The sequence below is a fragment of the Perognathus longimembris genome, unplaced genomic scaffold (assembly GCF_023159225.1).
Source record: "Perognathus longimembris pacificus isolate PPM17 unplaced genomic scaffold, ASM2315922v1 HiC_scaffold_5281, whole genome shotgun sequence".
NCBI classification, from domain to species: domain Eukaryota; kingdom Metazoa; phylum Chordata; class Mammalia; order Rodentia; family Heteromyidae; genus Perognathus; species Perognathus longimembris.
In genome coordinates, this window is record NW_025960691.1 from 117,336 (window position 1) to 132,965 (window position 15,630).

At 48.2% G+C, this 15,630-nt stretch overlaps 1 protein-coding gene across 1 annotated transcript; it reads right to left on the reverse strand.

Annotated features, from left to right (window-relative positions):
• Window positions 1-5,505: 5,505 nt before the first annotated feature.
• LOC125345070 (mitochondrial import receptor subunit TOM7 homolog) lies at window positions 5,506-5,766 on the reverse strand. The gene has a single exon (XM_048337315.1). It carries the CDS (start codon window positions 5,764-5,766, stop codon window positions 5,599-5,601), a length of 168 nt encoding a protein of 55 aa, XP_048193272.1. The 3' UTR covers window positions 5,506-5,598.
• Between the last annotated feature and the right edge of the window lie 9,864 nt (window positions 5,767-15,630).

The window sequence follows — 15,630 nt, forward strand, 5'->3', positions numbered from 1 at the left end:
CTACCTCTACCTCACCATCGAGGAAAGGGAGAGCCATGTGCACTACCTTGAGTGACACCAGAATGGATCAGGACTCCTCTATTTCCTATGGACTAAGCCAGATAAAAGACCCTCCATTGCTTTGTGCCTGTGTTGTAATTGCTCATGTGTTACAGTTGCTCATGTTTGCATTTGCCTTGCATTACGATTGCTTATGCTCATGTCTGCTTTATGCTCCCATTTACATTATGTTTACATTGCCCTGTGCTAGACACATGGGTCTCTTATATTGTAAGCGATAGGCCAGAGTTGTCTAGATAACAAGTGGCCTTTGGCCTTTTAGCCATCTAGGAACCCCATGAGGCTCGTCACACGACCATTAGGACCTGCTGCTCACTGAGGTCCGCTGGCATGAGAGAAAAATTATCAGGGCTTTCTTTCAAGTGCCAATCCCACAATCCCTGAGTCCTCTCATCGGGCTGGCCAGCCCAACAGGCAGGTTAGCCTGAAGAGCAAGGGCATTTCCCAGGATGGGTAAGACCCCCCATGGGGGGCAACCTAAGAGGGCATGGTCATTTTTTCCACCTTCAGGCTGGACAGGCCTTCAGGTGAAGAGAAAGCAGAGCGCATATGTGGCAGAAGGATCAGACAATACCCCAGGGCCTTGAATCCCCCCTTCCTGCAGCATGTCCTGTGCTCAGGTGACACAAGTGATGCAGATGGCTGGCTCCCCGAGGCATCCACTAGAGTTGCCTCCTTCCACATGAGACTGGAGCTGTTCACAAGTGACCCAAGTGCAAAGCCTGTCACTAGGAACATACTTCCTCACTGTCAGCCTCTGCCAGCTCTGTCCTGGCCTTCAGAGGAGAAGGGAAGAGGGGAAAGGAAGGAGATGAGGAGACAGGGAGCAGGAAGAGAGAGGAAGGAGCATGTGAGGAGAAAGTTGAGGGAGAAAGAGGTGGAAGGGCCAAGGAGGAATGGGGGAGAGGGAGAAGGGAAGAGGAGAAGGGAGGAGCAATTAGAGGGGAGATGGGGCAAAGGGAAAAGGAGAGAAGAGGAGGGAGAGAGGAAGAGCGAGAGAGAGGGAGAGGGCGGGAGAGAAGAGGAGGGAGAGAGGAAGAGCGAGAGAGAGGGAGAGGGCGGGAGAGACAGAGGAGGGGGGAGACGAAAAGAGGAAGAGGAGCAGGAGTGAGCGGCTTGGCTTCCTGGAAATCCTTTATAGCACCACGGGAACAATGATGGCCTGGTTATCTTTAGTGTTTGTTTCCTCTCTGTGGAAACCACTGCTTCAGGAATAGGTTCACCAACAATATCCCCACCCCACCCTGCTGTTCATTTCAGTTGTCCACACTGGAGGTCTGGCTCTATTGCTGAGAGCTCTCTCTCTCTCTTTCTCTCTCCCTCTCTCTCTCTTTATGGATGACCGGAGAGCCTGGTGAGAACTGGGACCCCACCCCACTGACGCACTACCCATGGGATCCCCCAACCCACTGTGGGGCTTTCGATGTCTTCCCAAAGTCGCCCATTTCCACAACTTCCTCCTGACAGAGGCCCCAGCCAGGCTGGGGCATGGCAGCTCCTCTCCCCTTCCAGTGATGTACACAGACCCCACAGGTGGCATCATTCCGCCCTGTCCCCTCTGCAGTTGTGCACACATCTATCTGGACGGACCCTCTCCAACCACGTCCCAGAACTGTCCCGCCTCCCACCCTGCATCCCTGGGCTCAGTGCCTAGACCACCACCCTCCACAAGTCCTGGGTTCCAGTCCACAGCCAGCGCCACCCAGCAACCATGGGACCTTCACTCCCAGGGACAAACCTCAGCATTGCCTGCCCTGAGCTGCTGTCCCGAGCGAGATGATCACCCAGCCAGAATGCAGGGGTTTCTGAACTGATCTCTAATGGCTATTTATGCTTGTGATGACGTCTTCCTCCTGCTTAGCAAATGCTGGCTGGGACAATCGATGCCTTGTTCGGATTGGAAAATGCCAGATGATCACTTCTTGTAACCTGAGTTTAGGAAATCTACTGGGATATCCAGTTAAAGGAACCTCCTTCTCCACCCTCACCCAGTGCTGTTTCTTAAAACAATAATCACAACCAGAATGGTGGAAGTGGTGGCATTGATCAAGATAAACTGTACTCATAAAGAGATATTTTGAATTTAAACCCTTTTGTACATCTAATTAAAGATCATTTTTTTAGAAAGTAAAGGAGAAACATCTGTATTTGTGTCTCTGTGTGTGTGACTGTGTGTGTGACCCTGTTTGTGTGTGAATCTGTGCGCGTGTATGTGTGTGTGTGTGTGTGTGTGTGCAAGTGCACTAGGTCTATCTGTGCGCCTTTAGGTTCAGTAGGGTATCCTTCCCCGGGGTTGTTGGGCTTCAGGGCTCTTCCTGTCCTCACAGGAACACCTAGAGAGTTGGGCCACAGGGTATCAATAGATCTCTTCCTAGGGGGCCCCAGTCACCAGGTTCTTTGCATGTTTGGGGCCTCCTTTGCCTTGGCCTCCTTCCTCCCCGGCCTCTTCTGCTGCTTCAAGCTCAGTAACTTTGACATTCAGGTCTCCTCATACTTCATCTTGGGGCTTCCTTGGGCTCCTAACCAAACTCTCCTCCATGGCAGGACCTGAGGAACCTGGGTGGAATCCTTCCATGTTCTACCAAGTCAGGAAGAAACCTCTGGATTAGCAGAGAGCTGATAGCTTGGGCCTGAGGGCTTTGTTCTGTTTCCCGAGGCTGCTACTCACTATCTGTGGGACCTCTGGTCTTTATGTCTGGCCTTCCTTATGTCTAAGAGGCAAGATGATGGGAAGCAAGCAGCACATTCTGAGAAATGAACTGCTGGCTAGTCTCCAGCTTGGATAAACGCCGTGGAGTGTACTTTCAGAGACAAAGAGGAGGTTGGGTCTCAGTGGCTCATATCTGGAATCCTAGATACTTAAGAGGCTGAGAACTGAGGATTGTGGTTTGAAGCCACCTAGGCCAGAAAGTCTGTGAGACTCTCATGTCAATTCCATAGCAGAAAGACAAAGGTGGAGCTGTGGCCCCACTGGTAGAGTGCCAAACTGGAAAACTGGAGTGAGAAAGATAAGCAACAGTGCCCAGATCCTCAATTGAATACACACTACCAGCTCACTCACAAACACACACATCACAAGCATTCGAGTTAGATCCAACCTCTTTTGAGTAACTACTTTATGTTCTTCAGGTCTCTGAATATTGCCACCGTTGAATACATATTTAATTACATTATTTAGTTAAATTGAGGATGGAACTTAGAGACTTTTGCATGCTGAAGTGGATTGGTATTGTAGCTTCACCTTGTCATAAAGCCAGGCTCCTTCTTTCTCATTTCTCTGCCACCCCTGTGGATTCTGCAAGCGCCATGTATACAGGGTGCTGTGGGGCACAATGCTCTCCTCAGAGAAAGGAAGGAAAATTGCAGAAAAGGAAAGCATATGCCATCTAAGGCACCACCTTCTAGAACCCTCCAGAGCCAGCTCCTCCACTTATAACAGGGAATGTTAGGCGCTGGGCTCAAACTGCTGGTTTCCTTAGGTCAGATCCATCCACTCTCTCCATCACATCTGAAGAAGAATCATGTAATAGCGAAGGGAAGAGAAAGGAGAATACCCATTTCTCTTTGGATTTTCTTTTCCCAGCACTCCTTCATTCTTTCTACAGCCCTCTATTCTCACCAGTTTAAGTGGATTAGTGCATCTATCCAATCTTCTTTTTTTGTTCCTCACACAGGATTCTACTATGTTTCTAAGGATCCTCTTGCTCAGCCTCCTGAGGGCTGGGATTCTCAGGACCATTCAATCATTTACTTCTTTTTATTTTTTAGTTTTTGCCAGTTGTGGGACTTGAACCTGGGGCCTGGGCATTGCTCCTGAGCTCTTTTGCTCAAGGTTAGCATTCTAGCATTCTGAGCCACAGCCCCACTTCTAGTTTCCTGGTGGCTAACTGGAGGTAAGAATCTCAGACTTTCCTGGCTGGCTGGCTTGGAACAGTGGTCCTCAGATCTCAGCCTCCTGAGTAGCTAGGATTACAGGGTGAGCCACCAGCACCCAGCTGCAGATCATTTCTTCAAATGAGGGGTGTGTCTCTCATGGGTTACTAAGCTTGGAAACTGGATTCATTTTATTGATAAGTCCATAAGTTCTCTGCTACTCCTTCCTTCAGAAGAGGCTCTTTTGCGTTGTGTTTGGACTTGCTGAATGGTTTTTAGTAATGGAAAGAGTATGACAGGAAGAACAGAGAAATATTTTGGGGACTGAATTACAAACACTGAGACTTTCTGCTTTGTCTTCTCTCTTTCACAGTCATTTGCTTTGCTTCCTTTCTCTCTCTGCCTCTCTCTCTCTCTCTCTCTCTCTCTCTCTCTCTCTCTCTCTCTCTCTCACTGTTCTCCCTCACCCCCTCCACCCTCCTTACTCTTGGAAGTCATATTTGATCATTAGCCCTGCGATTTGGCCCACAGAGACTCCCCACCAATAGTAGTCACATGAGTGAGCTTTGATGGGGAAACTTTGGCCCTGGCCAATAATGTAAGAAGGACTCAGAAGAGACACCCTGAGCAAGAACCATCATGCTCAGCCCCTCTTGGATTCCTTACACTGTGAGACAATACGTGTTTATTCTCACAAGCTGTGCTGTTGGGTTGTTTCTTTCCTGGCAGTTCATGACTCAGCCATGTACACTGTCCTTTCCTTGGCTCATTATATCAGAAGAGAAATTTGAAGATTTTAGAAGATAGTCAGACTATGTGATAACACTAACCCTGGACAGATATCTTACTAGATGTGAGTCCCTGTTTCTCCTCATTGTGCAAATTCGCTTTGCCAGGTCAGCCCACTCCTGGCTGACTTGGGCCCAGCAGGCTGACACAGCATCCCCTGGGCTTCAATTCCCTGCTGAGGTCACCCGGGGGAGGGGGAGGCTGGTTGCAGCCACCTAAGAGCCTGTGCCTCTTCTGTGGCAGCCCACTGCAGGTCCTTGGGGAAGACGAGGACCTGCGGTCTGGGGGTCGTGATTGAATGTACTGTGCTTCTCTTCTTGCAAGGATTCCTTTGGAGGTGGGGCTGAGGGGGGAGGGGCATGCCTGGTGATCTTCTGTGACATCTTCCACCTCCCAGGACCAGAAGGGCTGCAGGGACTTTGTGATTCAAGGCCTCTGTCAACCACAGGGGCCTCCGGAGGGTCTCCCCAGAGCAGCCCCTCACATTCCCCCAATGAAGCACAACTCCAACTCCAGTGGATTGGTTATTTCTTTGCTTATCTTGTTTTTTAGGTGTGAGAGCTGGACACAACCTTGGTGTCTGACGCTCTCACTCACTGGTTAGCACTCCACCAACTGTGCCATGACTCCCACTCCTGTTGGGAACTTCTTTTTTTTTAACATTGTTGAAAATATTTATTTTGAAAGTGTATGTATGATAAATAAGTCAGTAGAGTCTCTACTCCATCACAGATGCTTCTGAGAAGATCCCTGTGCCATCAGTCTGAAGACTGGCCACCTGAACTATGTCCTATGTCTTATCCTATCAAGAGCACACACCTTCCATGGTGTCTTTGTTCGAGTATTGCTTCTAAGTCCAGATGACCAAATAGTCCTTTATCCCCAAAGTAGGGTTAAAACTGTTGGTTCCTGCATCCCAGTATCTTCACCCCTTTTAAATCCCAGGTGAATAATGAGAGGGATAAACCCCCAGCAGATGGTGAACTGGCTGCCCTTGAAGAGTTGCTGCAGCCTCTGCTTGGCCTCTTTCCTCAGCTTCACCATCGTGATAGCTGCTAGGAACACCAAGGTAACTCACAGCCTTGGCCGAAATCAGAAGGAATGTGTTGGGAACTTCTTGAGGGCTGGAGAAAGGACTGGCTGGCCAGAGGCTCCTAGCGGCAGGAAGGTGGGGCTCAAGGGACAGAAGGCACAAGGTCAGATGACCACAAGGGTCCCTCCTGCTCTTGTCACTGTGAGTGTCTGAGCTCACAATGGATTGAGGGACATCCTTCTCCAGGGTTGGGGCTGGGTGGGAGTTCCGGGGCATGGCTCGGGCTGAGACATAAAGGAGATACCCAGGAGATTGAGTTCTTTCAGTGGGGACAAGGAGCAATGCAACATTGAGGGACTGCAGTCATCTCCGAGGGCCAGGACACTGGAAAATCTTGGGTCACAGGAAGAGGTTGGAATGGCCCCAAACCTGAAGCCATAGCCTGAAGTCCCCACGGGTGGGGGTGGGGATGCAGGGCTGCATATCCTGAACCAGGAGAGACTTCACATCAGTGGGTGAATCACTGTGGCTGCCTGGGCAGCACAAAGCAGTCAGCCTGGGCAGCCCTGAGCACGCCCCAAACAGCAGAATGGAGTGTGTCCTCCAAGCCAGGGGGACGCAGTACCAACAACTCATCTCCCCCGATAACTCAGAAGATGGGCTTTGCTGAGCCCCTGGTTTGGGGATTAATGGCAGGCCAACTAGGCTCTAGAGAAATGCCCACTAGGCATTGGAACCATGCCCACTAGGCACTAGAGCCATGTCCAGTAGGCACGGAAAACCTTGTCCTATCCAGCACCCAGTGTGAGCTCGTATCAGCTTGGAGCACATCCTGACGAACACATAGAACCTGCTTGTCCGTCTGCATACTTAAATTCCGTGATCTTTAGATTGGTATTCAGCTTGGTTGCATTGAGGAAGAAAAAGAAAAGCACAGTTTTGAGTGTGTCTTTGCTCGTATTCCACAGAGGAGCTGAGGGGGGTGGGGTGGGGATGCCCTGATTGTGGGCTCACTCTGCCACAGGCTGGGGGAATTAGATGGAATAATACAGAAAAAGGAAACCACCCACCAGGACAGCGAGTTTGTTTCTTTCTCTTTTTGCTGACCTCCATTACTCATGTAACACTGCTACACTTCAGTCTTCAGGAACAGAAACCCATTGTTTCCAGATTGCTCAATTATTCACCCTCAGGTTGTGATAACACCTACTGATATAACGACTAACTCCATGGCCTTGGAGAAATTACAGGTTTCTCTGTGCTGCTATTTCCTCAGCTGTGAGGGGATTAGTAAAAACTTCTAGATCAGAGCCCATCACAGTGTCTCAATGAGTCATCTCTAGTTGGCTGAAGGAGGATTTCTAGTAGTACTCCACGAGGAGAGACAAGGACCACTTTTGTGTCTGGAGGACAGACGTGTCAATGCCCATATGTGTGCTCATTGCTCCTAGGCTCCCTCCTGTGTTCTGGTGCCAAGGACACAGGGCATTGGTCAGGTGAAGTCCTTCCATGAACCCAGAAATGGCCATTAGAAACCAGCTGGAGGAGCTGGGATGAGGTGGTAGACAGAAGGGGGGTCCTGAAATCTGGTCCCCAGCAGATGAAGGAGTGAAAGATTCAGGGGGTCTAGAGCCCCAGAAAGAGGCTGGAGGTGAGAGAACCGGGGGAACTGGAGGGGAAATCCTGAACTCACATCAAGGCACCCGGTGGCCCCAGAGTTAGGAAGGGGCTTAGAGCAACAAAGTCCCATCTCAGTGCTGGACCTGAGATGCAGGTGGATTTGACTTTGTGCTCATGTGGACACGACCGGGCTTTTGAAGCTGAAGGCAGAAAGGACACGAGCTTGGGTTGGGACTGAGCTGCTTGTGTGGGGGGGGGGGTAGTGGCTCTGCTGGAGAGACAGACAGACACAGAGAAAAAAGGGGGTCAGGATGGAGGACACAGGAACAGTGTCCTGGCCCGGGTGAGGGTTTACTGCAGCCAGAGCCCCAGGGGGAGCCATGTGGTTGTCACAAAGTCACTGCCACCTCCCCAGTGTTGCTATGGCCACTGGGCTCACGGAGCGTGGGCCGCACACACAGGCCTGCGTGTTGGATGTGTAGCCCTGCTCCTCAGTGAAAGTGCACAGCTCAGTTAGGAGCTCTGTGACTGACTGGGGTTAGCCACTTTGCCTAGAGTGAGAATGGTGTCACTGTTTCTGTCGTAGATGTTCATAAGAAAGGGCCTGTCGAATCATATAATTGTTGGGTTCACTCTTCCACAACAAGGTATGAGTTTAATTCAGGTGGCGGCCAAGGCTTCAGTGCCGTTCTGTGCCACATCAAGCAGAGCGCGGTACCCCACATGTGGGGACACCAGAGTGTTACTGATGACAGCCAGGGGTGCAGGACGAGGCAGCCTGCCCGAGGACCACCAGGGGACACCCCTGTGCCAAGCACCACCCACTGTCCTGTCTCCTTGCTCTTCATCCTTCTCCAGCTGGCCGCTTGTGCAGTCTGAGATGCACAGACAGAAGAGATTTGCTCAGAATCACAGAGGTGCCCTTACCATAGTCTTCTCTGTCTGAGCCCAGAAACATCTTGCCCCTAAACTTCACTGCTGTGTGCAGGGACAGAGGCAGAACCAGGAATTTTTCTGTCAGCAGCCTCCACCCTGAAGCTTCCGTGCCTGATCTGGCCAGGGGCATCGCTCATGCTCCAGCCTCTAGGGGCTGCTCCGCCATGTGGCATGGGACAAGGCTGCTGGGAGCAGCTAAGCACACCCTTCTCCTTTCCACAGGTCTAAGCCTAGGCTCAGGGGCCCGGAATGTTGGGGTGCAGAGTTGTGTTGCAAGGTTGCCTGTTGTTTTTCTCCACCATGCTTCTAGAAATGCAGTTAGAGTTTCCCCCCATGCCTTCTTTCAGGCTCTTGGCATGCAATATTTACTGTAGCATTCTGGTCACTTCTCCCTTTGAGCTCTACTACCTCACTGGGTCTTGGGTACTAGCTGGGAATTCTCGCCCTAAGCAAGAGTAGAGGGGAAGGCCTGTGTCCTCACAGTGGACTGTGCCTGGTGCCTGCAGCTGTTCAAGGCCAAGGCCAGGCTCTTTCCCATGCTAGGCTTCTGGAGGGGCATCCAGTTACAAGGCAGTGGGGTGGGGGAGGGGGGCGCTCGCATTGCAGTATCACAGGAGGAGGAGCAGGGCAGGGGCCTGGCTGTCCTGGGGGTGGGCATGCCCAGGGTGGGTGACTGGATGTGGGGAAGTGGAAGTGTCTGTCCACATTCACCAGTCCCCTCCCCAAGTGCTCACTGGCCCATTCAAGCCCAGGCGTGGCGCATGAACGGATGGAAGCTGACCACTCACCTGGTTGACCTGCAGTTGGTGACGTGTGGTGATTCCTGACAGGTCACTCGGTGTGGAGAAGGGTTCCCTGATTCCCATCTGGGGAAGAATGCTCTGCAGTTCATAGCTGCCCTAGATGGAAAACTTAGGCAGGTAGACGGCATCTATGAACCTGGAGAAGACAACAGCTGAACACCACATCGTAGCACCCCCTGTCTTGCAGCGTGGGCTGTGTGTGTTCCTCCACTGTCACCCAGTGCTTCTGTAGAGAAGACCTCATCCCTTCCCTCTCTGGAATCCCTCTTCTTCACTCATTACCTGTCTGGAACCACAGGTCCTTGCCATTATTGGCCAGGCAGTGTCGCAGGGTGGCGCTGGTGTCTCCTCCCTCTGCTCTAGGCCTTCTTGCAGCTTAGAAGTTTGCCTCTGCGGCCTGACGTGACTTAGATTTATCCAGGATTGAACCTGTATTTGTAAATTAGGGTGCTCTACTTAAATAGGGCACACATAAGCTCTGCCTGAGCTCCTGGATTCCCCGACTGATCTCTCCTGCCCCATGATTACCCCACAATCTGGTCTCCACCAAATATCCAGGAGATCCCCTTACACCAGCAACTGGGTCCATCACTCCTGGAAAACCCTAGAGGAGGAAGGTCAGTGATTTCCAGGGGTCTCCATGGCTCTGCATGGCCCTGACTTCTCCTATGTCGGGAGCTGAGCTAGCAGCTAAATTCTTCCTGACCTCTGGCTGTGTTTTCAAGAACGTGCAAGGACATGGCTTAATGGAAAATCGGAAATGCTTTACTGTCTCTGACATGAGTCCATTCTATGTTAACCAACCTTAAATTGTCTTTGCTACCATCAGATATTGCTCTGGAGTCCATTCTTATGTTAACCAACCTCATCCTGTCTTAGCTGTCATCGGGTATTGCTAACTCGAAGCCTTTTTGTGTTCTGTAATTTTAAGCCTATGCTGTTTCCTGGTTTTCAAACTGCATATAAGCTGGAAGTTAAGAACAAACATGGCTGCAGTCTTGAGTTTCAATCTCGAGATGCAGACCTCCCGTACCCCATCTTTGCCTCTTGTCTTTTTTCTCTTGTCTTGTATTTTTCCTTTTCCTTATTCCTCACCGCCCTCAGTCAGGATTCCCGTTCACTGCCGGCTGGCTTGGCAGGTGTGGCGCCTGGAACAGGAACCTGAAAGCCTGGGATCGACGACAGAGGACTCCTGCTCAGGTAAGGACGTCCGATCACTTGGGAAGCAGAGCGAGAGAGAGAGTATTGTTGGGAGTAAGAAATTATGGGATAAAGTATAGGCTGCATGCTATACTTGCAGGCCCACAAAGGCATGCTTAATGCCTGGGCAGTGAAAGTTGGCCAAAGTAACTTAGAATATTTCTTTTACTTTATTGAGGAAGCATGCCCTCAGTTCCTGGAGGAAGGAACCAATAACTTAGAAACTTGCTTTAAAAAAAAAAAAAAGGGAACATTATGATGCAAATGGCCCTGAGAAAACCTCAGTGGATGCTATTATTCTTTGGTATCTGGTCCGAGATTGCTTAGATCCTAGACATGAACAGATTACATTCGATCAGTCGATTGGAAAAACTGAACAGGGACCTGATGAGTGTTGCCCTGCCCCTGGAGCATATGCTGCTGCCCAGGAAGAGCTGAGAAAATTAACAAGACCTGAACCCACTAGGCTAGACATTAAGGAAGACTCAGGTGTCTCAGACACTGAGAAGAAATTATGCAATGAGCCTACTAAAGATAGATTGACCTATGTTGAGAATATGTTGAAATCAGTATAGCTCTATTGTCACAGCTTCCTCCAGAACAACAAACTCCATTATAGGGAGATACTGGTGAGCCCCCATGAACAGTCCTGGCAGACTTACAGCTCTCCTAGGTGCAGGCTGCTAGCAGGGAGAAGGGACCTGAAGTTAGGGAAATACTAACACCACCGAGGTAACTTCTCCTGATCGAGCGCTCTATTTCCATCCACCAGGACAGATTTGAAACCCTAACCAGGGTGAGTGACCATTAGCCTGGAGCTTACATTTTCCAGAAATCCACTGGGCTAGGTCAAGGAGATCAGCAATTGTGGGTGTTTGGAGACAACTGATCTCTAGTTCAGCTCAGCTGGTTGCTCGTCAAGTCTAAATTGCTTCAGGAAAGCTGCTCAAGTTTGAGCCCAATCTTATATATTTGGAATATTTTGCAGGACTTACCTAACTTCTATGAGCGCTCAGGCAGATGAAGTTCTCTCTGTCTCTTTTTCTGCCTCCCTCTAAACTCTGCCTGCCTGCCTGTGACATAGGATGGGTATTGATATTTGTTTAACATCTGCTTTAAAAGACTCAAAGAAAGATTTTCTATTCTTGTTATTGATGTTAAGTTTGGAAACTCAGTTAAATTCTGCTTGTTTGGCTAAATCGTAAGCTTTGTCTAGCATTGAGCACATGGTCGACAATAGGATTGGTTGGGGTGGAATCCTGCCTTCAGGAGGATTGGGAATTCATCAACAAGGAATTAGAGAACCCATTCAACCTCAGCCCTGCCCTCCTAGACAAGGGCTGGGATATTTTTAACGGGGGCTGCTGCTCATCCTGTCCCTCATGCCGATCCTATCACATGGTTATCAGACACTCCGGTGTGGGTGGATCAGTGGCCCCTATCAATTGAAAAGATTATTGTTGCCCAACAGCTGGTGCAGGAACAGCTGGACTTGGGCCACATTGCTCCTACTACCTCCCCATGGAATTCGCCTATTTTTGTTGTTAAAAAGAAATCTGGTAAATGGAGACTTCTACAGGATCTCCGACGAGTAAATGCCACTATGGAACTTATGGGGGCATTACAACCAAGTTTGCCCTCTCCTATGGCAATTCCTCAAAATACATACAAAATTATAATTGACTTAAAAGATTGTTTTTATACCATACCCCTTGCTCCTCAAGATTGCAAATGCTTTGCTATTCAGTGTCCCCTCTACTAATTTTAAAGAACCCATGAAACGGTACCATTGGCTAGTGTTGCCCGAAGGCATGGTGAATAGCCCCACCTTGTGTCAAAGCTTTGTAGCTCGGGCTCTCTCTTCTACTCGCCAATATTTTCCTTCTGTTTATATTATTCATTATATGGATGATATTTTATTAGCTCACCTAAACCCTGCAGTAGTATGCCAAGCCTTTGGACAATTGAAACATGATCTCCCCTCTTTTGGTTTAATAATAGCTGGTGAAAAGGTGCAAGAGCATCCTCCGTATACTTATCTCGGTCATATTTTGGGTCCTTATTATTTTACTAGCCAGAAATTACAGGTTAAGACTTCTCATTTACGTACTTTGCATGATTTTCAAAAATTTCTGGGAGATATTAATTGGCTTCGCCCTTGTCTTAAATTATTCACATCTAAATTAAAACCCTTTTTTGATCTATTAAAGGGGGACCGTGACCCTACATCTCCCAGAGAAATGACAACTGAAGCAGCAGAAGCCTTGAGCATAGTAAATTCTGCCATTTCTTCCCAACATATAAATTATATTGATTACTCAGCCCCTTGGGAAGCTTATATTTTAACTACACCTCATTCTCCAACAGCGGTCTCTGGCAGAAGGGACCCCTTTTGTGGTTTTCCTTGCCTGCTACTCCTTCAAAAGTGTTAACTCCTTATTATGAATTGGTAGCCACCTTAGTCCATATGTGCCGTGTAGAATCTTCTAAGTATCTTGGACGAGATCCACAGGTTATTTATATACCCTACACTTTGCAGCAGCAAGAATGGCTTTATATTCATTGTGATTCCTGGGCCATTGCTTGGGCCAATTTTGTTGGCACAATTTCACATCATTATCCCTCTAACAAGTTACTTCACTTTGTCTCTTTTTACCATTAAGGGAGGGCAATGCTATTATGGATGAGGCTACCCAAATTTTTCTCACTCAAATTGACTTGGCAAAGCAATCACATGCTGCCCACCATCAAAACAGTCGTGCCTTACATCATCAATTTCATATTACTCATGAGGCAGCTCGTCAAATTGTAAAAACTTGTCCCAACTGTGCTACCTTCCTACCTGTGCCCTCCAATGGTATTAACCCCCGAGGCTTAGTGGCCAACTATGTTTGGCAAATGGATGTTACCCACATCCCCTCTTTTAGATGGCTCCGCTTTGTCCATGTTACAATAGACACTTACTCTAATTTTATTATGGCTACTCCTCCTAGCGGGGAAAACGGCAAACATTGTATCTCCCATGCCTTATGCTGCTTTGCTACTATGGGACTTCCTAAACAAATTAAAACTGATAATGGTCCGGCATATGTTGGACGAGGTTTTCAAACATTTTGCAAATCTTACCAAATTGTTCACTCTACAGGAATTCCCTATAATCCTCATGGTCAAGGAATTGTCGAGAATTGTCGAACGGGCCAACAGTTTGTTAAAATACCAAATTTCTAAATTTAAAGGGGGGGGAACTGTACCCCTTCTCTCCTGTAAATATACTTTCTCATACTTTATTCGTACTAAATTTTTAAAATTTGGACTGCAATGTCCACTCCGCAGCACAGTGGTTCTGGGAAAAGAGAGAGCAAAGAAATTTTGCCCAATTTAAGTGGAAAGATCCTTTAACAAGTGCTTGGCACGGGCCAGATCCGGTATTGACATGGGGTCGAGGACATGTCTGTGTTTTTTCACAGGATGAAAATGATGCCCGCTGGCTACCTGAGCATTGTGTTCGGATTGTGGAAACTCATCAGAATGGTACAAGCGCTGTCCCACTGTGCTTACATGTCAGATCCACCGATTGTGCACCCTGCGACCTGGGAGGGAGCTGAGGTGTTCGTCCATGTCAACAGATCAGCATACGGTACAGCTCCAGACCCTTTTGTCCAACACATTAAAATGGGAGATTTTGCAGCTTCTGGCATTGGAACCCCTTTATGCTTTACAACTGACTCCAACAGTTATATTCCAGGCTGTACTGTAATGCAATCCATAAATCACAGAATTTGGATTCCTAATAATAGTCAAGTATATAATATACGAATGACTTCATTGCCTACTGGGTTTCCTGTACATGCCTATTCTACCTCGTCCTTCATGATACCTTGCTGCATCAACTCCTCTCAAATTGTAGAATCCACGGGAGAACTGCACCCCATAAAGTGTAGACATGATCATGCTTTTATAACCAATATTTCAGGAACTAATTCTCAGCTGATGGACTGGTCCGGAGCGAATCTCACCAACAAGTACAACCCAGGTCTGTGGTGGATGAATGGACACCCTCATCGTCATGTCTGGACGTTAGTGGCTTCCCTGAATAATATCTCCTGGCCCACTTCTACTTCTTTAAAAAATATTATGTGTTGTGTAACACCCCCTTATGCTATTATGTATGGACCTTTTAATATTTCTATAGGAGCCATGTATTTCAATGTTATTTGCACTAACTGTTCTTTTAAAAATTGCTTGTATAGTGGTCTTACTAATTCTGTAATTATTGTTAAGGAACCACCATTTGTTATGCTTCCTGTAAACTTATCTGAAGCTTGGTATGAAGAAACAGGTATTCAAGTGTTAAAACATTGAAAAGAGCTTATGCGCCCTAGATGATTTGTAGGGCTATTAATAGCAGGCATTGTAGCCTTTATTTCCTTAGCTGCCTCTGCTGCAGTGGCTACTGTGGCCTTAACACAAAATGTGCAGACAGCTCACTATGTTAATCAGCTTGCTCAGAATACCACGCAAGCCCTGTGCTTTCAAGGCAGGGTTGATGATAAGGTAGAACAAAAATTAGAAGCATTGTGTGAATCTGTCTTGTCACTGGGAGAACAAATTCGTGCCTTACAAACTTTGCAACAGGTGCACTGTCATGCTGGGTTTGACTTTATTTGTGTGACCCTCCATAAGTATAATGGGTCAAGCTATCCTTGGGAACAAGTTGTAGCACATCTAAATGGTATTTGGCACCATAATAACTTGTCCTTAGATCTCTTTCAACTCCATAGACAAATAGCCGGACCAGAACAAGCTCTGCCTTTGGATTCTGAAGTGGCAGAAACAGCAAAAGAACTGTTTGAACAACTTCAACAGTATGTCCCTACCTTAACTAACGTTAAGGGGCTGCTAATGACATTGCTTGGCCCAGGGATACTTTTGCTGATGGCTTTCCTATGCCATCCTTGCATTGTACACATATTGCAAAACTCTTTCATGAGTTTAGCCAGACAGCTGCATAAGATCAAGCTCCAAGTAAACTTTCCCCCGAGAGGATCCGCAGCCAGAGACGGGTATGAGGCGGTACCAGCTTGACCAACCTAAGACACGGGGCTTCAGTACTGCTCTGAAGTTGTTCCCTGAGACGGGTAAGGCAGGCTGGGGTACCCACCCCACCTAAGACAGGCGGGTTCGCTTCTTTTAATAAAAAAGATGGGGGATCTGCTGGAAGCCGAGCTAGCAGCTAAATTCTTCCTGACCTCTGGCTGTGTTTTCAAGGACGTGCAAGGACATGGCTTAATGGAAAATCGGAAATGCTTTAATGTG

What these genes read in the sequence shown, in the direction of transcription:
- LOC125345070 (XM_048337315.1), bottom strand. Translation starts at nt 5,766, where the DNA reads ATGGTGAAGCTGAGGAAAGAGGCCAAGCAGAGGCTGCAGCAACTCTTC.